The 23,702-nt window shown below is 42.7% G+C and overlaps 1 protein-coding gene across 1 annotated transcript in view; it reads right to left on the reverse strand.

Moving 5' to 3' along the window:
• Nucleotides 1-23,702, reverse strand: part of ANGPT1 (angiopoietin 1) — a 145,129-nt gene that overhangs the window by 25,086 nt on the left and 96,341 nt on the right. Inside the window, exons 5-7 of the mRNA XM_081204802.1 lie at nt 18,856-18,983; nt 11,945-12,046; nt 2,251-2,420 (exon numbers count right to left, since the gene is read on the reverse strand). Coding sequence (XP_081060928.1) covers nt 2,251-2,420; nt 11,945-12,046; nt 18,856-18,983 — 400 coding nt within the window. The remainder of the gene's footprint in view (nt 1-2,250; nt 2,421-11,944; nt 12,047-18,855; nt 18,984-23,702) is intronic.

Genomic DNA, 23,702 nt, shown 5'->3' on the forward strand with positions numbered 1-23,702 from the left:
CTGGCGGTTCCCTCGATGTGAGAAGCTAAGTTACAGGGAACCAGGCAGAGGGCCTTCTCGGTAGCGGCACCCACACTGTGGAACGCCCTCCCACCAGATGTCAAAGAGAAAAACAACTACCAGACTTTTAGAAGACATCTGAAGGCAGCCCTGATTAAGGAAGCTTTTAATGTTTAATAGATTATTGTATTTTAATATTCTGTTGGAAGCCGCCGAGAGTGGCTGGGGAAACCCAGCCAGATGGGCAGGGTATAAATAAAAATAAATTATTATTATTATTATTATTATTATTATTATTATTATTAGAGGTGCCAGGGTGGGGAAGCACTGCCAGGAACTGAGACTAAAATCTGAGACTAAGGGTGCATTCAGACATTGCTCTACTTTTCCTGATTACAAAGCTAGCACTTCTATTCTGGATTTTAATGTTCCTTTCACACTGCATTACCTATTGCCTTATGGTACTGTGGCTTTTGGGTTGATGTGGAGGGAAGAACAGTATGCCGGAACACTGGCCCATATTTCATCATGTGGAATTACAACTGAAAACTCCTGTGATTTTCCAGATTAACAGGATAACAAATGGATTTTTTTCTGGCCGCAAATAACATGGAGATAATTGCTAAACTAGATGATGCTACTTTTCCAGAAGTGGCTTTTACAGAGTGTGAAAGATCACAAAAAATATGGAAATTATCATATAAAGAAACATTAGAAAAATGAAAGTAGCCTGACTTTGGCTAGATAAGGCTATATTCAGGTGCTGAGAGACAGGGTGCTTTTGCCTTTATTTGCGTTAATAGAAAGTTATCCATAAGATTTTGTGAGTTTACAGACTTTGAAATTAAACTAGACAAGCTGGGCAATAAGGAGACAAGCACCAGTATATCAAGTCCATGAGATTCCCCTATCACTGTTGGATCTTGGCTCCAACAGATAAGAAACTGAGCTTGGCTAGAGAAAGAACTGTGCAGCTTAACATCAGCTATTAGATCACTAGCTAGTCTCTTATTTCTACCTTGGGAAATGTTAATCTTTGGGGTTTTAACTGATGTAAGCAGAATTTTCTTGTATGGCTTAAAAAACAACACTCTACCACTATTATTTTCCCCCAGTATTTTCAAAATATGCATAAAATTACGGTAAGTCAAAATTCGATAGTTTGGTGATTTCTAAACCCGATTATAAACCAAATTGAACCTTGTTGCACTGCAGATGATGGAACTGGATGTGCAATAAGGTAATATCAGCTCTCAACTCTATTCTTCTCCCCCCAACGCTAGAGGCAAGGACAGTTGTATCTCTGACACACCCTTCACCACTTTTCCCTGGCACTGGGAACAATGTCATGGCAGCAACCAGGTACAGGAAGCTCCCAGAAATGCAGGTCCCTGGGTAAATTACCTTTCCCAGTCTGTTAGCATCTGTGTCACTGTCATAATAATGATCTATACACCAGGGGGAGTGGGGGGGCAGAGACACCTCCTTCTTTCATTGCCTCCCTGCAAGTGCCAGAAAATCAGCTGCCAGATAGGTGAATGGTGGAAAGATTTGTGGTGTGGAGGAGTTCTTCTCTGGTTCAGATTACAATCCAAGCCAGAGAAAGACTCTGAACTTAAAAAAATAAAAATAAAAAAATGAGGTGAGCATTATGAGTCCCAAGATTCATATTTTGAGCCAAGGAATTGACTCAGTGACATGATTTAGGTGCAACAATATATCCAGTGAATGAAAGAAAAGAAAAGAAAAGAAAAGAAAAGTCGTTATAATTCAGAGTGCTGATTCCAGCACTTAAGTTCTTTTAGGGTACAACCGTTTGCACACCTACTGTCAGGAGCAAGCCAGCAGTAAATCACACTGTGCAAGTTTGAGTTAACTCTTTATTAGCAAGAACACGATCTGCAAACCTACCTGGGGGTAAACACCACTGAACATGAGACATACTTTGAAGTAAACGTAGGTAGTTGTGGGAAATATCTCTAGAACGTTATACCAGCAGAATGGGGGTGCCTTGTCAAACATGACCACTTTATATTTACATGTCCATAGTATATGGATATCTTATATGTCAACAAGTATAAGTTTGTACCTAGGCAGTCAGTGTAGACAATACAGAATAGTCTGATTCATGTAAACGAGCTTCATATATTTTCTCATATTCCATCTACTAAAACCTTCCAATTGTATATGTTTGGTTAGTGAGTTTCTAATTCATTGCATGCACACAGTGACAAAAACATCTGGACTCACCTGTAATTCTGCTTTTCATTTCCTATGTAAAATCTATCGTATTGTGAATATGCTCGGCTTCCTTCCCAATCCATTAGTTCAATTCTTAGAGAATAGTGTCTTTGACTAGTGGTTATTGCAAAGATAAACTCATTCCCCAGCCAATATTCACCAGAAGGACTACCAAAGCCCTAGAAAAAAAGAGATAATATTCAATTTATTGGTCTTTGCTTACATTTCTTTAATACTTAAACTATAGCAACTGTCACTTGAAGGGAAACCAACTTTCATAGTTGTGATAAAACTTGACTAATACCCACAATATTATTGAAGTTGTCAGATGCAATTTGGAAATACGAGCTCGTATTTTCATTGACAACTATTATTTTTGCCGCTGTTTGTTGACTATGATGACATGAGATTGCTATGAAAGTTTCCTCATGTTTGAGGCATAGAGTTACTACTTATTTTTCCCAACTCCTCATTTATTAAAACATGGCAAGCTTTAGGCCGGATCAGATGTACTCTTTGCAAAAGAATTAAAATATATCAGGTTGGATCCAGACAAAGTTAGTCATAAGGTAGCCATGATACTCTAATTTTCCAATTGATTTTGATAGACCTTGCATTTGCTTCTGCTGCAGAGAACATTTATACTCTACTTTATTAATTACTTTGCTATACTACGTTAGTAATTATTAATTATATTTCTGGGTTGTATCCTATGTAGTGCTAGGCAACCCGTTCTGTTAGCGCAAAGATTTCTGCTTGTGCAATGGAACTTCCACTCCCTCCTTTTCCTGTACCCCCTAAATTTGCTCTGGAATTCTCCCCAACCCTCTGGATCAAATTTGAGAAGGATACAGGGCATCTGCAGTGGCAGGAGGAGTGGAAATCCCATTGCACAGGCATAAATTATTGTACTCATGGAACGAGTGCACAGTATACCTTCCTTTGCATGTGAAATTTTATTAAAGAGTTGGTTTTATGGCTTTAATGCTATTAATTGTTCTAGGATTTTAAAATGAATTTATTATAAAATTAAAGGAATAATAATACTAGTTTGAATGCAACTCATGTTGTCTAGAAAATGCAAAAAAGGATGGTAAAAAATTCCCAGGAGAGAATGGGTGAGATGGACAGCATTAGCTGCTAAAATAAAGGTAAAGGGACCCCTGACTGTTAGGTCCAGTCGCAGATGACTCTGGGGTTGTGGCGCTCATCTCATTTTACTGGTCGAGGGAGCCGGCGTACAGCTCCTGGGTCATGTGGCCAGCATGACTAAGCCACTTTCTGGTGAACCAGAGCAGCACATGGAAACGCTGTTTACCTTCCCACTGGAGTGGTACCTATTTATCTACTTGCACTGAGTGGGACGCGGGTGGCGCTGTGGGTAAAACCTCAGTGCCTAGGACTTGCTGATTGCAAGGTCGGCGGTTCGAATCCCCACGGTGGGGTGAGCTCCCGTCGTTCGATCCCAGCTCCTGCCCACCTAGCAGTTTGAAAGCACCCCTAAGTGCAAGTAGATAAATAGGTACCGGGCAGGGGTACCTTTACCTTTACTGCGTGCTTTTGAACTGCTAGGTTAGCAGGAGCAGGGACCAAGCAATGGGAGCTCACCCCGTCGCAGGGATTTGAACCGCCAACCTTCTGATCTGCAAGCCCTAGACTCTGTGGTTTAACCCACAGCACCACCTGTGTCCCAGCTGCTAAAATAGCTGTCTACTAATAGATGATATTGAAAAGGAAAGACCTTTTGAAAAACAGAAAGAAGACAGCATGTGTTTTCCAAACCGATAGGTTCTACACTTTTGTTGTGAGCCACATTAGGAACATCTATGTAGAAAAGTGTCATAAAATAAAAACAGCACCACTACTACCAAAACATAATGGCAGGCCCAAAGGATTACCATATCTAGAAATGCCTGTTATAATTAAACCACATATTTATGCCCACTTGATAAGGCTCTTGAAATTACAATATAATGTTGTTTTTATTCATGATTTTGGCCTGGTTGGGACATCCAGCAGCCCTCTACACTCACACACATGTGCATGCATGCACAATCAAACTGGCAATATTTAAGTTCCTGCTGACCGTGAAATAAAATAAACAACCTGGCAAGCAAAGGCAACATTGATTTGGGACACAGCTAATTGCCCTTGTGGCATGTTTTAAAATGGCAGACTGTCATTTAAGTGGGATGCCTTTATCCCTTAGGACACCTGGAGTTTCCCATAGAGCCATTGGCATTGTCTGCATGGTTGTGTAGCTGAAGTGGCAAAGCAGCAAACATTGGTGCTGAATGCACTAGAAGAAAAGACATGAACCTGGACAGCTCTGTTGGACGTCACTTTAGAGGGCTTTGCGCCCTGATGGGTCTAAGGACATAATGCATCACTCGGCTCTCCTTATTGCAGAGGGGAGGATGTTTTCCTTGGCTCTGCCCAGCGTGCTAGGCATAAGAAGCCTACTTTCCTTTGTCCCATGGTTTCTTCCACCCCCCCCCCCCGTGATTTCCAGGCACAAGTCTGGGCGGTTTTTCTTTTATCCTGTTTTCATTGTTGCCTGGGAAAACCCACAGTTTACTGCTGAATTGGAACAAATGTCAATCCACAGAAAACCTGACTGACGTTTGTTCCGATTCAGCAGAAAACAGCAGGTTTTCCTGGGGGAAGTAGAAGGAAAAACCTAAAACCTCTCAGACCCATGCCTGGACATCACAGGGCAAATGTGATGAGCCCGCAGTATAAAGACCACCATTTGTGTTGGTGCGAACTGATATGGCTACATTAAACCAGTTGTGTCCAATAACAACAGTCAATTGTTAAAATGTTACTTCAATGACGTTCTGATCAGAGGCTATATAACAAAGGGAACTGGAGACAAATGACATTTTATAATGTTTTAGCTACTTAGCAAGAACCACCAAAGGCCAATCTACATTACCCGTTAATTGTGCTGCAATTAGCGGAGCTGAAATAACAAAAAGGGTCAGGGAGTCTGTGTGAGTTTTGAAAGCGACTGCAAGGCTCTTGCATGACTCTTAATAGAGGCACTCAGAATTTGCAGACTCGATGTTAACAAGGGGGCAGGGGAAAATCCCATGGATGGTGCAAAAGGGATTTATTACTTTTGGCAAATTTCATAAGGGTATCCTATTTGAATCGTGTTCCTTCAGCGTCATTAAACCATTTTCTCTCTTGCGTTGTTTATTTTGTCTGAAAATGTTCATAGGAAGCTTTGGCGTTTTTTGTAGGCAATCCCTCCAAATTGAAACCAGACACAGACAGTATAGCCTATGGGTTCATCTCTTGTCAGATAGCGCACTGAAGGAAGCAGTTAATATGTCAGGTAAGCCCCCCTCCCCCCAATATCAGCAAGCATGCCTTTCCAGGGACTATAAAGAATAATCAGGGAGATTCTCAAGCTTTACATGGGAATACGCAGCAGTCTTTGAACATTTCTGGCAATAATTTTATTACTGTGCACGATTTCTTTTTTTTGATGCATACTCCACTTTTTAGATATTTCTCACAAGGCAGTAACAAAAAACCACACACACACCATAAACAATACAGTGGTACCTCGGGTTAAGTAATTAATTCGTTCCGGAGGTCCATTCTTAACCTGAAACTGTTCTTAACCTGAAGCACCACTTAGCTAATGGGGCCTCCTGCTGCCGCCGTGCCACCGGAGCACGATTTCTGTTCTCGTTCTGAAGCAAAGATCTTACCCCCAAGGACTATTTCTGGGTTAGCGGAATCTGTAACCTGAAGCATCTGTAACCTGAAGTGTCTGTAACCCAAGGTACCACTGTACCACTGTATGTATAACGTTTTGCGAGGGGGAATCAACAACAAAGTCAAAATTGTAAGAATAGCAATCAAAGCTAGCAACCATTGATAACCCCGTGAATTTGTCCAGTGCCCTTTTAAAGTCATTCAGGTTGTGGACATCTGTCATAATACCCCCATCCACACTTTGGTTAAACAGAGGACGGGAGATCAGGCCAACCAGAGTGTTCCTCTCTGTTTGCCGTCCCTTATGATTAATGTTTCGCTACCACAATGTCAAAGTCTTCGTTTCACCAGGCTGCCTGCACCAAAAAGCTACAAACTCCCCCAAGAACACCTCTACTGTGGGGTTTGGTTGTTAAGGGTGGGTGGTTAAAATAATAGAGACCAGAAGGTTTCATGAACCAAGTTTAAAAGCTAATGAAAAGGATAAATAGAAAGGTTGTTCTTAGGATAAAATGTTTTCACATATGAATAGTTACATGCACACAATCAGTGGTGGACCTATATTTTGGGGGTCTGAATCTTGAATGGTCATGGGGGCCCCTTTGTAACCAGCAAAGAGGTCTGTGTAACCACTGTTATCTTCTACAACGGGGTTGTTCCGTGACAGATTACCAAACCTTTACAACACCTGTGCTACTGACTCTCAAACTTTGAGTAACACAAAATTGATCAATTTGAGTTGTGTGACTCATATCACGTCTACTAGACCCATTATTATTTTTTAAAGCAATGTTGGCTAAGGTCACTTTTGGGCCCCCTCTGGGATCAGGGGCCCTGATGCTTAAGATTCATTAGTTTTATAATAGACACAATCAATCCCACAGAGGAGCAAAGTACAGAAAACAAAAGTAGGTTGAACTCATCCCAACAGCTGAGAGTTAAGGCCTTAAAGATAAAAGTCCTAGAAACCTTATTGGCAGTTTGCAGCTCCCTCTGGCTTGTCATCTTCCAACACCTACATGATTTATTGTTCTAGAGATCCGTGCCAGTCTGACAATCATTGCAAGTAGCTGGCTAAATATACCTTTGCATATCCCAAACTACAAACAGACACAAACATCAAAGAAGTGCACTTTTGTCTGAATCCCGTTTGTAGACTGGCCCACCCAGAATCCACACCTTACCTCATTATTTCCTAAAACCTCCTGAGAGGCTTACCTGAGAGAGATAGCAAATTAACTCCTTGATTCCCCAACCAAACTATATACAATATTTCTGTTTCTTTTTAAGCAGCCCATTTCCTTCACAGCCATCACTATATCTTCTAGTAATAAATTCCATACTTTGGCTATGAATGGTGTGCATCCTCATGCTTCCTCCATGTGCCTGCAGAAAAACCAATGGCTGTCTTCTAGTTCACCCACCTGAGCCAAATCTCAGACAACCACAAAGCAGCCATGGTTTTTCTCTACTCTCACCCAGGAAGATGAGGCATGAGGAGAGCAGAGACTTGTTTGAGAACCAGAGCAGGGGTTTCCTCTTGCCGCAATCCCATTTGAAGTAACCCAATCACATTTTATCTTAGAAATGAAGTAGGGTTGAGCCTGGCTAGTAAAGGCATAGGTAAACTTGGCCCTCCAGATGTTTTTGGCCTACAACTCCCATGATCCCTAGCTAAGAGGACCAGTGGTCAGGGATGATGGGAGAGCCAGTGTGGTGTAGTGGTTAAGAGCAGTAGACATGTAATCTGGTAAACTGGTTTCGCATCTCCACTCCTCCACATGCAGCTGCTGGGTGACCTTGGGCCAGTCACACTTCTCTGAAGTCTCTCAGCCCCACTCACCTCACAGAGTGTTTGTTGTGGGAGAGGAAAGGAAAGGAGAATGTTAGCCACTTTGAGACTCCCTAGGGTAGTGATAAAGCGGGATATCAAATCTAAACTCTTCTTCTCCTTCTCCTCCTCCTCCTCCTCCTCCTCCTCCTCCTCCTTCTTCTATGCCTGGGCTGATACTTCGGTAGGAGGCTGATTGGGAATCCTTCGTGCTTTGACCTCCTATTTTGTGTTTCAGTGAATGGTCATTAACTAGCTCCAGGTTCTCTGGAATGAAATAGGATTTTCCAGATCCATTTCAGTGGGGCTTTAGGCCTGATTTTGGAACTGAAACTGCCTTAGTCACCCTGTGAGATTACTTTTGCCGAGAGAGGGGTGAGAGAGTTCAACACTGCTGATTCTCTTGAAGGCTTTTGACGCCATCAGTCATAGTATCCTCCTGGATAGGCTGCCTGGAATAGGGGAGGAAGGCCTTCTTTTGCAGTTTTCCCTCTCCTGTTTGGATGGTGAGTGTTAGTAGATTTTTGCTTCACCCAACTTCCATTTTTCCTTTGCATCCACACATCTGGGAACCTGATATTTCAGGGTTCTGCACTTTAGATGTTTGTGTGGTATGGCGAAGCAGGGATATGTGATGTCTGGGTCAAGGCTAAGTGGTACACCCTTCTGCATTGCATGAGCAAATCTTCTGAAGGCAGCTATAATTTCCCCAACAGAATTTATATACAATGCAGCCAAGCGCTATGTGTTATGAAACAACTCTTTTTGCTAGAGCTGAACTCTCCTTGTCCTTTCTGACTAGGGAAGGCTGCCATATGGGTATTATTTGAATAATACATGGGTAGCATTTATTACAGCATCCCTAGAAATGCTGTACTCAGCCGAACCAAGCAGATATATAGCCACACGTCAACACAATTCCTCAAACAGATGTTATCCAGTAACATTCACAAAGGGAGGATAGCGGATTCTTTTTACCACAAGCTCAGGCAAAGAAAGTGTAATCAGCTTTTTGTTCAGTAGCTGAGAAATGACTATAAATTAATTAAACAAGAATGTATGTGGTGGCTTGTGGTTTTATCTAATAGGTTTGCTGAACTGCATGGGGCGGAAGTGTCTCAGCTTCTGGTTACATGATTTTTGGCACAGCAAGTTTCTTCTGATCTTGTCCATCCATACCACTCAACCTTCTCCTTTCACCCAGCTGCAGACAGTTTGGTCAAGCAGTGGTACATACCTGGCCTCTACTCTCCAATTTCTCATATTCCACCCTGGCCTTTCTTGTATATTGTAGGCTTATAGGCATTTAATTTTGCTTTCAGAAGATGCCTGTTTGCAGCATTTCCCCCCTTTAAAGTCTAGATTGCTGAGGCACCACAAGGGGTTTCAGGGATCCCTGATCAACTCATACCACCTCACAGAGATCTGCCTTCACCTCTAGAAATCCTCAATCCCACCAAAGTAACCCTGCTATGATTCGGAACTCATCTGAATATAATGCACATCCTTATCCTGGTTAAGTATGCCACATACCAGAAACAAGGAACTGAAATAATCTAAAGTAGCTGTATTTAAATTAACAAAGAACCGTAAAATCAATAGCATGAGTAGTTTAAAAATGCAGAATATTTATTTTGATCAAAAACATACCCTTCAAACTAAGCCAAATGTTTTTTGTTTGACAAATGCATGTAAAAGTGTTTTTCCCATTAAAAAAAAAAATCATTAGTAGTGAGAGCAGAATGGAAACAGTGAAGCAGGCATGACTAACTCTGAAAACACAAAGCTTTTAAAAATGTAGTCAACACCTCATTTGAAAAAAAGAGGAAAATATTTAATCAGGAACAATTTCTTCCTAATTTAATAAGTTGCTTGACATGATGTTTTCTAGTTTTAGCCTTGTGGTGTACCCTGGCATCCTTCAGAAAGTCTTGAAACTTCTCTATACCCTACCCTCTGGAGGACACAAGGACAGCTAATTTCATTTGTCACAAGATCATGTGGAGAAGTGCTGTCAAGTTGTTCCTTGTGTTCCAGAAACCCAACAGGCTTCAATTACATTTGGGCATTTAGTGACAGTAGCCCCATGCTGTGGAACAATCTTCCAGCAGAGGTTTAGCAAGCATCATCAGTTTTGACTTTCAGGCATCTCTCTCTCTCTTTTTAAAATAATGCTGACAGCCTATGCAGTTGTTTAATCCACCCCCCAGGTCAGTCATTTTAATGATTGTTTTGTACTGATATATTGTGAATTATTTTTGTACACCACCCTGATGTTATAGTATACAAATGGCAATATACAAATACTTTCGTAATGGAACAAAAAACCCAACTATTTAAATAGTTGTCCCTTTATCTCTGGGATTACGGTAAATGCAGAACAGAAAAGCCCAAGTCAGTGTTAGCTGCCACCATCTACTGACTTCAGAACAGGAGTTCAGAGGAGGTGACTGAATATAAATAACGGTGGTGTAGAAATTCATTGTGTCCTTAAAAAAGAAGAAGAAGACCAACTCAATTCAGCATTTCTGAGTTTTCTTGCCCAGTAGAACACAACTATTAGTTGGATTATCCACTTCTTTGGATTTTGCTCTGCAATAGTGGTCTCAAAAGGTGCACATTTTAAAAACATTAGTAAGCACACAAAATGTGTATGTTAGGATGAAAAGGAATGTATTGAAAATGCATATTGTATGGGTAAATGAATTCAAAGTTCATACAATTTACATGTGAACTTTGTTTCTGTTAATTTTGGAAAGCCTGAAAAAAATAGGACGTATCAGATCTATAACTGAGAACACCAGTGAAACTGACATAGAACGGACTTAGGCGGGTCTGCCCGTCCTTAAATGGAAGGGGAAAACACTTTCAGCACTGAATCCAGACAAACCTACTTCCCTTCATGCCACTATTGCACAGCTAGCAGAAGGAATGCAGATGTCCTCAGAGTCTGATGATTCATTCTGAGAAACCACACCATAGCCTCAGTCTCATCAGTGATAGTGGAGCCAATGGCTGCTAAAGCAGACCAAGTGCATTTACCTACCAGAGGCAGAGGAAGCCAGCTGGACTGAGCAACAGCCCCATTTTAGTCTCAGTCTAGGAGTGCCTGGTGCTGAAGCAACATTTGAGCCTGCTCCTGTCAGTCTGTCTACAGCCTGAGCTGCTCTTGGAGCTGTCCATGGTTCTACCTTGACCCTGAACTCTTGCCTTCAACATATACTCTTCCCATGAATGTGAACTGCTTATGGGTCTTCTCCCTTCAGGTTGGACTGGAACATTCAATGGGCTGCAGTTACTACCCACTTGGACAAGAACACTTATGTGGTGACACAAGTTCAAACAGCACCTCCATCTGAGGGCATCCCAGCAATGAGTCTCTCCACAGCCCTAACATCTGTTGTTCCCCCACCTCAAATTTAATACAAATTTAATACATAATTTGTAAATGAATAATCTAGGGCAGGTTTTCCCAAACTTGGGTCTCCAGCTGTTTTTGGACTACAATTCCCACCATCCCTGACCACTGGTTCTGCTAGCTAGGGATGATGGGAGTTGTAGTCCAGAAACAGCTGGAGACCCAAGTTTGGGAAAGCCTGATCTAGGGCAAAATATCTAGTATAGTAGTTTTCCTCAGAACAGTGACTGTGATCCAAACCAGCTTTCTCCTTTAAAATACTAGTCATTTCCCCGTGTTTCCTTTCAGAGACAAATCTCCCTCAGTACATGAGAAGCTCCCATTCTTGAGCAGAAGTCCTTTCCCCTTGTTCACAAGGGAGTTTGGAGCTCACCCAAGGTTACTTTTATTATTCATGCTGAATGTGACACATCCTCTTGGGGTGAGGAATGGAAAGCATAGACAAAGGCAACAGATACATCCCAAAATCTGCGAGGCATGGGGAGTTTCTGAGCAGAGAAGCTCTAAGAAGTATGATTCATGTTAAATCAAATCAAGAAAGGGGTCTTTAGATGGCTATATGAGACTTGAGTCACATGGTTCTTCTGGCTTTCCTGTTTAAAGGCCACATTCCCAGCACAAGTTCTTAACACAGTGTCCGCTTCAAAATAATAATGATTTTATAGCAATATCCCCATGGATTCTAGGGATAGAATTCCTGTAAGTAACTCCCCCCAGCTTACCATCTTGTATTCTTTCCAGCTTTTTTGGAAATCTAGGCTTCCATCTTCTCGGTGTTGTATGACTGTCCAGCCTCCTCCTGCAGTCTCCATGTTACAAAAAACCTAGGCATAAGAAGATACACTCGTGAGGTTCACTGTGCGGATCTGGGCCCTTGATAGATCCAGTTCAGCTTCCTGCCTCCTGCAGTGGCCAATCTGAATTTTTAGAAAGCTTTGCAAAAAAGCAAATTAGCTAGTAACCCATGTTTTTTAATGCCTAGATTCTAAACCAAAAAAAAAAAGGGGGGGGAATAGAGAGTTACTGAACATGGAGGGTGGATTTCTCAATCTCAGTGACCCAGGGAGCAATCGTATACACAAGAAGCTGCCACAAAGCAAGCTGGCATAAATTACACCAGATCCAAACTCCACTAGCAGTGGAGCAACAAGCTAAGCCTGGGAGAGGGAAAACAAACCTTCAAAATAGTTTGAGTTACACTATCATCTGACCCTGTCAGAGCCCTCAGAAGACAGGCAAGCACTTACCACACTCTGAGAAGGCGCTGCACCACTCGCACTGTGCCCACACGCTGCCCACACGCATTGGTATGTAAGTAAGCCCCCCTTTCCACACACCAGCAGCTCTCTCAGAGCTGTTTCCCTCAGGTGATATCTAACACAGCTTTGATATCTGTCCGGTTGATACATCCGCATGGATGGGATCTATAGCACAATTATTTCTAGCCTCAGCTGAGAGAGTGTAAGAGTTAGGTGGAAGAGACCCACACAACCACCGTTGGCCACGTGTGGGAAGGGTTGGGCAGTGGCTTCCATGTTCCTGCAGGTGCATGCAAATGGCACGAAGGATCCACACCACTGTGCGCTTTACACTGCACATCTTTTATGTGAGATGCTGGGCCATATACCGTATTTTTCGCCCTATAGGACGCACTTTTCCCCCTCCAAAAATGAAGGGGAAATGTGGGTGCGTCCTATGGGGCGAATACAGGCTTTCGCTGAAGCCTGGAGAGTGAGAGGCTGTCACTCTCCAGGCTTCAGGAAGCTCTGCGCAACCCTCCGGAGCCCGGCTCGAAGCCGCGCCGGCCTCCGGAAGGTCGCGCAGAGCTACCTGCCCTCCCGGGGTCCGCGCAGCTCTGCATTCCGAAGCCTCGGGCGCACTCTTTAGCGTGCCCAGGCTTCGCACAGCTGTCCGCAATCCTGGGGAGACCGGCGAGGCTCCCTAGGCTTGCGGATAGCAGGCTGTTCTGGGGGCTGGGGAAGCTCGGGCTTCTCCTGCACCAGCCTCATGGGGGCGGGGGGGAAAATAATTTTTTTTTCTTTATTTCCCCCCCAAAAACCTAGGTGCGTCCTATAGGGCGGTGCGTCCTATGGGGCGAAAAATACGGGGTGTGTATATATATATATATATGCTTTCGTAGATTTTCACGGGTACAGGAATGCAGGTTTTGGTGTCTTCGGGTGTCTTCCCGTGTAAGAGTTGGGGTGTCTAGGCGACGTTTCGACGAGGTCTCACTCGTCATCTTCAGGCTGGTGCTTTCGGCTTCTTGTTACTAGAACAGAGCAGGATCTCAGTGTTTGAGTTCCTATAAATACTGTTGAGGGGGTGTGGTGTATAGCCTCCAACGTTCTGGGCAGAGAGGAAGTTCCCAGGTTAGTGTGCCTTTTCTTCTTTTGTTCATTAATTACTTGAGGGATATCTTGAGAGATTTCTTGAGTGATATTCTGAGTACCATTTAGGAGGGTCATTAGGTGTGAATTAGTTGCTAAAGCTTTCGTGTCTTGACCTCTTGAGCTTGTGAAGAGTTTTTCTGAGAAGATGGCTGTACTGCACTTAGTTGTGCTCTGGCTTGGCTTCGTGTATAGGGGCGAGCTGTGGTTTTGTGCCCTGTGCCAGCCAGATCTGTGTAGGGATTGCAGGGGGGTGCAGCATCCGGAGGTGCCACTATGGTTTGGCTACTGGATGGTGTCTGTAATTTATCTGTGGAGAGGGTCTGGGTTTGGGTCTGGTGTGGTTGATTGGAGATGGCCTTCTGTGTGCCTCTGGTTCTGGTGTCGGTTTTTGTGGGGAGGGCTAATTTCCAGATGTCTGGCAGGCGGGACGTGTCGTCACGCTTGTTCATGTTGTGAGGGTGTTTCTCTATCTCGATGGCTTCCATGATTATTCTCTTGTGGTGATGTTCCATGTTAAAGAGCAATTTGGAATCTGCAAAATTAATTTCGTGTCCTGTTTCTTTCATGTGTTGGTAAAGAGAGGAAGTTTTTTCTTCTTTTTTGACGGCATTCTTGTGTTCTGCGATACGTGCATTTATTCGTCTGTTTGTTTGTCCAATGTACGTGGCTGGGCAGACTTTGCAGGGTATTTCATAGACCCCTTGGTTTTCTAACTGGATTTTATCTTTGGGGTTTCTGAGGATATTGGCTATTTTTTGGTTGGTGCAAAAGGCTGTTTTGATATTGTGTTTATGGAGGATTTTGCTAATTTTATCTGTAGTGCCCTTGATATAAGGAAGGAGGGCCATGCCATTGTTTTCTTCTGTGTCTTGGTTTTTGGGGGGTGTTTCTTTTTGGATTAGTTTCGTAACCCTGTTTTGCTGGTATCCGTTGGCGATTAACACATTTGAGAGATTCTGTAACTCAGTTGTCAAGTGGTCTTTGTCAGCCAGGCGTTTGGTTCTGGAGATGAGAGTCTTGGCTACGGAGTTTATTTGTGCAGGGTGGTGGTGTGATTGTGCATGTAAGTAGCGGTTGGTGTGTGTTTTTTTCCGGTAGATAGTGTGTCCTAGGGAGCCATCAGGTTTTTTGTAGATTAGGACGTCAAGGAAGGGAAGTTGGTTGTTGGCTTCTATTTCCATAGTGAATTGTATTTTGGGGTGTAGGCTGTTGAGATGTGTGAGGAAGCTATCTAGTTTTTCTTTCCCGTGTGGCCAAATTACAAAGGTGTCGTCAACATATCTGAGCCAAAGTTTGGGTTTGTGTTCTGACTTGTCTAAAGCATTGGTTTCAAAGTGTTCCATGTACAGATTTGCGATGACCGGTGAGAGGGGTGATCCCATAGGTGCTCCTTCTATCTGTTTGTATCTTTGTCCATTGTGGATGAAGTACGTGTTGGTTAGGCAGTGGTTGGTCAGGTCCAGGATGTATTCGGGGGGATTGTATTTGTTTTGAATGGCTGTCAAGGCTTCATTAATGGGCACTTGTGTGAAGAGAGATACAACATCGAAGCTCACAAGTAGGTCATCGGGATGTAGGTTTTGCTTCTTTATTGTTTCTATGAACTGGAAGGAGTTTGTAACGTGTGAAGCGATAGATTCTGCATAGGGCTGAAGTTGCTTAGCGAGAAATTTAGCGAGATTTTGTAGAGGTGAGCCTATGGAGCTGACTATTGGTCTGAGTGGTGTTCCTTCTTTGTGTATCTTGGGGAGACCGTAGAGTTTGGGGCATCTGGATGATTTTTCTCTGGGGATGATTCTTAGCTGGATTTCTTCACTGATAGGAGAGGCTTTTATTTTGGATTTGGTGGTTTTTTCCAGATAGGTGGTGGGATCTGTTTTTATAGGTTGGTAGGTAGGGTCTTGGAGTAGATTTGATAGTTTTGCTTGGTAGTCCAATGTGTTCATCACAACAGTGGCATTACCTTTGTCTGCTGGGAGAATGATTATGTTGTTGTCTTTCCTCAGGTTGGTGAGTGCTTTCTGTTCTTCTTTGTGTAAATTGCTTCTGGGTGGTTTGCTGGAGCAGAGGATGTTGGTGACTTCAAGTCTGATTTTATTGGCTTCATCTGGGTTGATTAAAAACTCTTCACAAGCTCAAGAGGTCAAGACACGAAAGCTTTAGCAACTAATTCACACCTAATGACCCTCCTAAATGGTACTCAGAATATCACTCAAGAAATCTCTCAAGATATCCCTCAAGTAATTAATGAACAAAAGAAGAAAAGGCACACTAACCTGGGAACTTCCTCTCTGCCCAGAACGTTGGAGGCTATACACCACACCCCCTCAACAGTATTTATAGGAACTCAAACACTGAGATCCTGCTCTGTTCCAGTAACAAGAAGCCGAAAGCACCAGCCTGAAGATGACGAGTGAGACCTCGTCGAAACGTCGCCTAGACACCCCAACTCTTACACGGGAAGACACCCGAAGACACCAAAACCTGCATATATATATATATATATATATATATATATATATATATATATATATATATATATATGAATGATGCATTCCTATGCCAAAAGGAGCTTTCACTAATAATAATAATAATAATAATAATAATAATAATAATAATAATAATAATAATAATAATAATAATTTATTATTTATACCCCGCCCATCTGGCCGGGCCTCCCCAGCCACTCTGGGCGGCTTCCATAAAAACCAAAAATACAGTAAAATATCACACGTTAAAAACTTCCCTGAACTTCCCGTATAGCTTACACGGTCGTGTATTTAGGAAACAAGTTAGTCAAAATATTCTCAGCCCTTTCCCTTTCCCAGGAGGGGAAAAAAAATTGAAAACCCCTGATTTTCAGGTTTTGCTCAGTCTTCTTACTTGAAGCAATTTCCTTAAATATGTTCATACTCAGATGCACATGCTCCAGAATGGTTGAAAGTATTTCAGAGTTCCTCTCAATGTGATCTCTTAGCAAAGCTACATGCTCCGCTGGTGTTTAGAGCATGATTTTAACAAAAGTTGTTATGAATTCAGTGCAGGTCTCAGCATTCTCACGCAGGAACATAGAAGGAAGCGGACCTCATGACACTAGCTGGTAACATAACGCTGTACATGGCCTGATCACATGGGGGTCACTACCCAATTCCTTTCAACTGTTTCCTTCATAATTGTCCAAAGGATGCTATTTTATCCTTAGCTGAATCAATTCCATGCCTTTCACTCCAAGGGGTATTGTCCATTCTGGTGCTATGCGGTTCCCACTACTGAATGCACTTCCAGTCTGCTTTATGCAGCCAATAACCCCAAATTTTGTGTCAGAGGAAGGGGATTGTACAATGTCCCCCACCCCCACCACCAAATGGAAGCCTTATTTGAGGAGGTAAGATCAAAAAAAGAAAAGAAAAATCTAAAGAAGTGCTTTTGCTTGGAGAAAAACAATTTGGCTCTCTGCTTCCTCCCACAATGACATTTGAGTGCAAACATTTATCTGCACCATGCGGCTTCACTGGTCTTTGATTTATAACCGCCTTTTTTAAGCAATTCATGTATCTTATTTAATACTCGCATCAAGCTCCCAGAAACACAGTGGCTACTTTTTTTGCACATTAAATCCTCATACACCAGTCTGTAGGCTTATGTTTCCATATGGCAGCTGGGGGGAGGGCATGGCTGGGGGAGATATATAAGCACACCCACACATACAGGAAACTTCTTGAAGTGTATTTTTTAAAATTTTATTTAAAAAATCCATTCCTAAACAGGTTAGGGAGTTTTACTGTTCTGAGTAATGTAGCAAATTAAAAACAAGGAATCAGACAATGACAGAGGGATTTGCAGCACTAAATTATTCACTGTGTGGTCTGGTCCACTCCATAGCAATGGAAGGGAACACCTGCCACATTAACAGGAATGGCAGGCTGATTATAAATGTTAGCTTACCACTATCTGAGCCAACAAATGTCCTCAACTGGCTCATGTCCCAGACAAGGTCAAGGCACTCAGCTATTAAACACCTTTAACATGTTTTGAGGTCGAAACTTGAATACACACACGAAATAAGAACTTGAATTGCTCTGCTTTTTTATTTTATTTGCTTGATAGTGGATGGAATATAACCTGAATCATCACAAGGCAGTGGAGTCTAATGAAATGAAACTCGCTAAACTTATAAGAGATGTATCAAAATTACAACAACCCTATGGAAGCGTGTGCTTTTGTTGTTGTTTTAGGATTAAAATATACCATAGCTCTCAACTTTATTTCAGATGCTGCCAGTTCCAGTCATATGTCAGCTGAAAGAATTCCATCAAAAATAGAAACAGAAGTGGGAAATGTCATCTTCCTTTTCTGTCCCATGTCTGGTAAAGAATAAATCCAGTGACTATGATGGGTACAGCAACACAAATGACGTTATCTTTGGCCGAAGGTGAACAGTAGCTGAATGGAAACAATGCCACATGTGACTAATGTGTGGCAGGATGAAAAAGGATGCCTTCTTACATCCCTAATGATGGACTGGTCGGAAGAAGTCATTGTGGTACATAGGTGACTGCACCCAGGACTCTTTCTTCTCTCCCTCTGGTAACTGGAGATACCAGTGAAATGGATCGCTGATGGGACACGCACTTTGAAACTATCTAGCACTGCTCCAAGCATTGCTTTTTCTTGCTAGTTTCTTTAGACGTCTTTGTATTTAGAGGATCAGAGGACCAGTGTGGTGTAGTGGTTAAGAGCGGTAGTCTCGTAATCTGGGGAACTGGGTTTGCGTCTCCGCTCCTCCACATGCAGCTGCTGGGTGACCTTGAGCTAGTCACACTTCTTTGAAGTCTCTCAGCCTCACTCACCTCACAGAGTGTTTGTTGTGGCGAGGAAGGGAAAGGAGATTGTTAGCCGCTTTGAGACTCCCTAGGGTAGTGATAAAGCGGGATATCAAATCCAAACTCCTCCTCCTCCTCCTCCTCCTCCTCCTCTTCTTCTTCTTCTTCTTTTGAGGCACAATATTGCAACTTACCTTATTACTGCAAAATTTCAAAATCCCTGTTAAGCAGACACCTGCTTTAAAATCCCTTCCTGCAGAAATTGAGGAGAGGGGCCAGGGATGCATCATATCTCTCAACATTAGAATTTAAAGATATGATACCCAGATTGCAAAAGGCCAACTCTTGAGCTCTGAAGAGTATCTAATGAAACAGGTTGTTTTTTTTTAAAAAAAACAACCCACAAAAATTATTTACCTTTTTAGGTTCGGATATGTTATTAACATAAATAGTGTAGACGCCACTTTTGTTGAAGCCAGCTTGGTATGCATCAGCACAGTCTCTGAATGGCCTGTCATCTTCTCTTTTTGTACTCTTTAGTACAACTGAAAAACAGAAAACGAATATGGTGTTGACATCAGCAGTAACAGCCGCATTGCAGTGTTATTTCTAATGGTGTATTTTTTGTTAATGGTTGCTCTAATATTTTTACAGTGGTGACATAAAAATACTTTCATAAATAGATCAATATAATATACAAAAATTAGAGGCATTTAATTCAGTGACAAGCAGAGTGATACCACAGCCTGAGCAACTGAGTCTAGGTTATCCTGGTCAAAGGGCAGATCCACACTCGTGGTTTTTAACGTTAAGGATGGGTTAAGGAATGCTGTTGATAATGTAGATGGACACATGGTATCCTACTTTTATGTTCATAAAACGTTATTATCTTGTCTTTTTATCACTTAATTTTTAATTGTTTTATGCTGTTATATCAGTGCAACACTGATCATATGTCCCTAGGTAGTGTTTTGTCTGGTTTTTTTACTGCATTCAAACTCTGACCCCCCTCCCATGGTATTCAAGGGGCAGATAACAAAGGACATGGAGGGAGAGAGGAAGAATTAAAATGTGAGACCAGATGGCAGAGCACAGCAACCAGCGTGGCCAGGTATTACTTACATTCGATGGGGGGAAAAACCAAAGGTTAAAAAATGTTTTTGATTAACAAGTATGCCCTGTGACATTTTAGGACGACATATCTAATAGTGTTCCAATAGGGGGAAATAATGTTCAAGAGGTCAGTGTAGATCCAGCCCAAGAACAGCTGCAGTTGGTGAATTAGCCTACACTGGGCAGAAGCATTCATAGCTGTAATAGGTATGAGTTACTCGTGCGTAAACTGGTGCCTTTCTCGGTTAATTTGCCTTGTTAAACCTTTCTGACTGCACAGCCCATTCTCATCGTGGCTGCCTCAGTCACTGGCAGAATCCGTCAGTGGGCGTTTCTTGAACCTCTTCCAGCTTAAATGTTGTTTGACACCCAGTCTCCTCCTCCTCTCGCTGCGCGGGAGTCTTCTGCGCAGGGAAGGCGTGGGTAGCGGAGGAGCAGGGCTCTCCTCACTGATGTCCAGTGAAGAGTCCTGGAGCCCTCTCTCCAATTCCCCCGTCTGCCCCCCTTTATCCCTGGTGTTGCGCTGATTGGCTTCCCCCTCTACTGAGCTGTTTCTCCCCCTGCTGCTGGGTCCTTCGCCAGCATCATCTGGGAGCCTCCCCTTCACCTCTCGCTCCGATGTCAGTTCCCTGACAATAGCCACAAAAGCCACTTGAGACTCCAGTGATAAGCCCTGCAGAAAGAGGCAAGTCCTCACCTGGTGCCTAAAGAGATGGGGAGTGTTGATGCTACCTGGACCTCATGGGGAAGTGAGGACGATAACCCTGCTACTCCTAGGGCCTTCTGGTGGTTCCCTCACTGTGAGAAGAGAGGTTACAGGGAACCAGGCAGAGGGCCTTCTCGGTAGTGGCGCCCGCCCTGTGGAATGCCCTCCCATTGGATGTCAAGGAAATAAACAACTACCTGACTTTTAGAAGACATCTGAAAGCAACCCTGTTTAGGGAAGTTTTGAATGTCTTATGTTTCATCATGTTTTTAATATTCTGTTGGGAGCTGCTCAGAGTGGCTGGGGAGGCCTATAAGTAATAAATTATTGTTGCTGCTGCTGTTACTGAGAAGGCCTTCAGCAAGGTATAGACCTCTCCACAAATGATACAGTAAATCAGGGGTCAGCAAACTTTTTCAGCTGGGGGCCGGTCCACTGTCCCTCAGACATTGTGGAGGGCCAGACTATGTTTTGAAAAGAAGAAGAACGAATTCCTATGCCCCACAAATAACCCAGAGATGCATTTTAAATAAAAGCATACATTCTATTCATGTAAAAACACGCTGATTCCCAGACTGTCTACAGGCCGGATTTAGAAGGCGACTGTGCCGGATCTGGCCCCTGGGCCTTAGTTTGCCTACCCATGCAGTAAATTAACAGATAGAAATAAACAGCTACAGGTTTGATGGAGGAAGCTTCTTTATCCTGCCAACATGCCTATCTGAAGCACACAATATCTGCTGACGAACGAAGGTGGAAGCCCTATGTTTAAGTTATGGTACGATACATAAAACTCGCATTACCTATTAACGGCAGGATTCGTGACTCACAATCTGTTGGCACTATATAAATGTTTAACAGTAGCAGCAGTAAAAGTTTTATGGAGGAATCTTAACGTCTTTTGTTACACTTAGAGAGGGAAAAGGCAACAGAGCTACTGTTACATTGCCAGATTAGCACATACTCTCTCCCTTTTATTATCAAGGAAAACATCCATTTGCTGCCTTCTTCACCTCACTTTTCTTTTGAGTTCCTAGCACAGTCCGATGGATGAGGCCCAGAGTTTATTGTTTTAGGCTGTTTATCTTGAAAGAAAAATCAAGGCAGCTTAGAAGTCAAACAGTGGGAAAATAGAATGAGAAATCGGAACAATAAAATAGGGTGCTGTTGGCTTCATTCAAATGTTATCATCAGTCTGGGTTGCTGAAAGATTGCTCAGATAAAAAAGATTTTATCTTCCTCTGGGAAGCAAATTCCACTAAATAATGGCTAAGGCTATAAAGGCTTGCCAGTTGCCTTGAAGCTCTGATAAAGAGAAAAGGCAGAACCCGGAACAGCCCCAGTCTTGCTCAGCAAGAAAGCTTCTATGAGAAGCTCCCTGTGTTATGCCGGTCTCAGGCCTTAAAAAATAAAGCCAGCATATTGAACTTTACCTAGAAGAACGTTAGCTAAAAGAATTGTTTTGTAAAGGTAAAGGGACCCCTGACCGTTAGGTCCAGTTGCGGACGACTCTGGGCTTGTGGCGCTCATCTCCCTTTATTGGCCAAGGGAGCTGGCGTTTGTCCACAAACACTTTTTACGGGTCATGTAGCCAGCAAGACTAAGCTGTTTATGGCGAAATCAGAGCAGCGCACGAAAACACCATTTACCTTCCCGCCGGTGCAGTACCTATTTATCTACTTGCACTGGTGTGCTTTCGGACTGCTAGGTTGGCAGGTTGTTTTGTAACCTAGGCCAAATACAAATTCCAGCAGCTGATCCGATCAACAGATGTCACCATATTCTATCATTCCAGCTGGAGTGAATTGCATGCTGTGATCGCTATCCAAGGAAGAATCCTGCTATTTTTATGGTAGATGTTTTGTTTCCTGTAAGTCACCACCACCAAAAAGCACTTGCAGGAAGGAATCCAACAGGTAGAGAGTTTTTTTGTTTTGTTTTGTTTTTATAATCACACACATTCTTTACCTGCCGAATTTCTGGGGAAAAGTTTTTATTTATGGCAACAGAATATTGTTTCTCCAGCAGGGTAGTCATTGATTGTCCTCATACTCCCCCATCTATTATTTTAAATATTTATTAGTTGTTTTTTCTTACAAATCTGTATATATACTTATCTGTTTATGAAAAAATAAATATAATTTTTTTAAAAAAAGTTTAGTACACACAGAAGTTCAACAGGTGGGTCATTTACAATCACACTTATTCTCTATCTGTTGAATTTCTGCCTCTGATTTTATTACTAAACAATAGGAAAAAATGGCAGGAATGTTTTATTGTGAAGAAGGACTACATGAAGAAAATTAAATACAAGCTTGATAACTCAGTTCCTTTTGTTTTTACATCAAATCAGGAATCTCAGCATGGTGTGGTGGAACAATAATTCCCTTACAGGTGCCTTTCCCCCAAAATAAAACTGGCATGAAAACTGAGCTGCCAAGCAATTGTGTTCCTTAAAGACTGATGCATTTCCTCTTTCTTTCTCTTTTTTGTGTGAGCAATGAAAACCTTTGCCTTCTTGGCAAAGTTCCAATTTGTAATTACTCCAGGATGGAACTATGTTCCCTTGTATCCAAACGAAATGACTTCTGTGCCAAGAATTATCTTCCAGTCACTGCCCTTGTGCACCTCTATTCTATCTTCCCTTACTTGCTCCCCCCCCTAAACTGAACCCCCCTCAACACTGTAACCCTTTCCTCCTCTAGGAATGTTGCTGCAATCCCTTGATCATTTTGGTTACTAGTTAACAAGCAGCTTTTAGAGATTTAGATTCAGGCAGGTAGCCGTGTTGGTCTGACGCAGTCGAAATAAATAAAAAAATGTCCAGTAGCACCTTATAAACACATGAAAGCTTATACTCAGAACAAACTTAGTTGGTCTCTAAGGTGCTACTGGACATTTATTTATTTATTTAGAGATTTAGGATATACTTCTTTAAGACACTTAGGTAAAGGTAAAGGGACCCCTGACCATTAGGTCCAGTCGTGGCCGACTCTGGGGTTGTGGCGCTCATCTCGCTTTATTGGCCGAGGGAGCCGGTGTACAGTTTCCGGGTCATGTGGCCAGCATGACTAAGCTGCTTCTGGCAAACCAGAGCAGTGCAAGTAAACGCCGTTTACCTTCCCGCTGGAGCGGTACCAATTATCTACTTGCACTTTGACGTGCTTTCGAACTGCTAGGTTGGGAAGAGCAGGGACCGAGCAACGAGAGCTCACCCCGTCGCGGGGATTTGAACCGCCGACCTTCTGATCGGCAAGCCCTAGGCTCTGTGGTTTAACCCACAGCACCACCCGTGTCCCTTAAGACACTTACTTAGCAGTAAATTTGGGAGACCAGCAAAGCCAATGTGGTGCACTCCAGATTTTGGTGACTGCAACTCCCATCAGCCCAAGCCAGCACAACCAATCATCCACAACATCTGAAGTGCATCACATTGGCTACCCAT

Source organism: Podarcis bocagei (genome assembly GCF_964188305.1).
Source record: "Podarcis bocagei genome assembly, chromosome: 8".
In the NCBI taxonomy this organism is placed as follows: domain Eukaryota; kingdom Metazoa; phylum Chordata; class Lepidosauria; order Squamata; family Lacertidae; genus Podarcis; species Podarcis bocagei.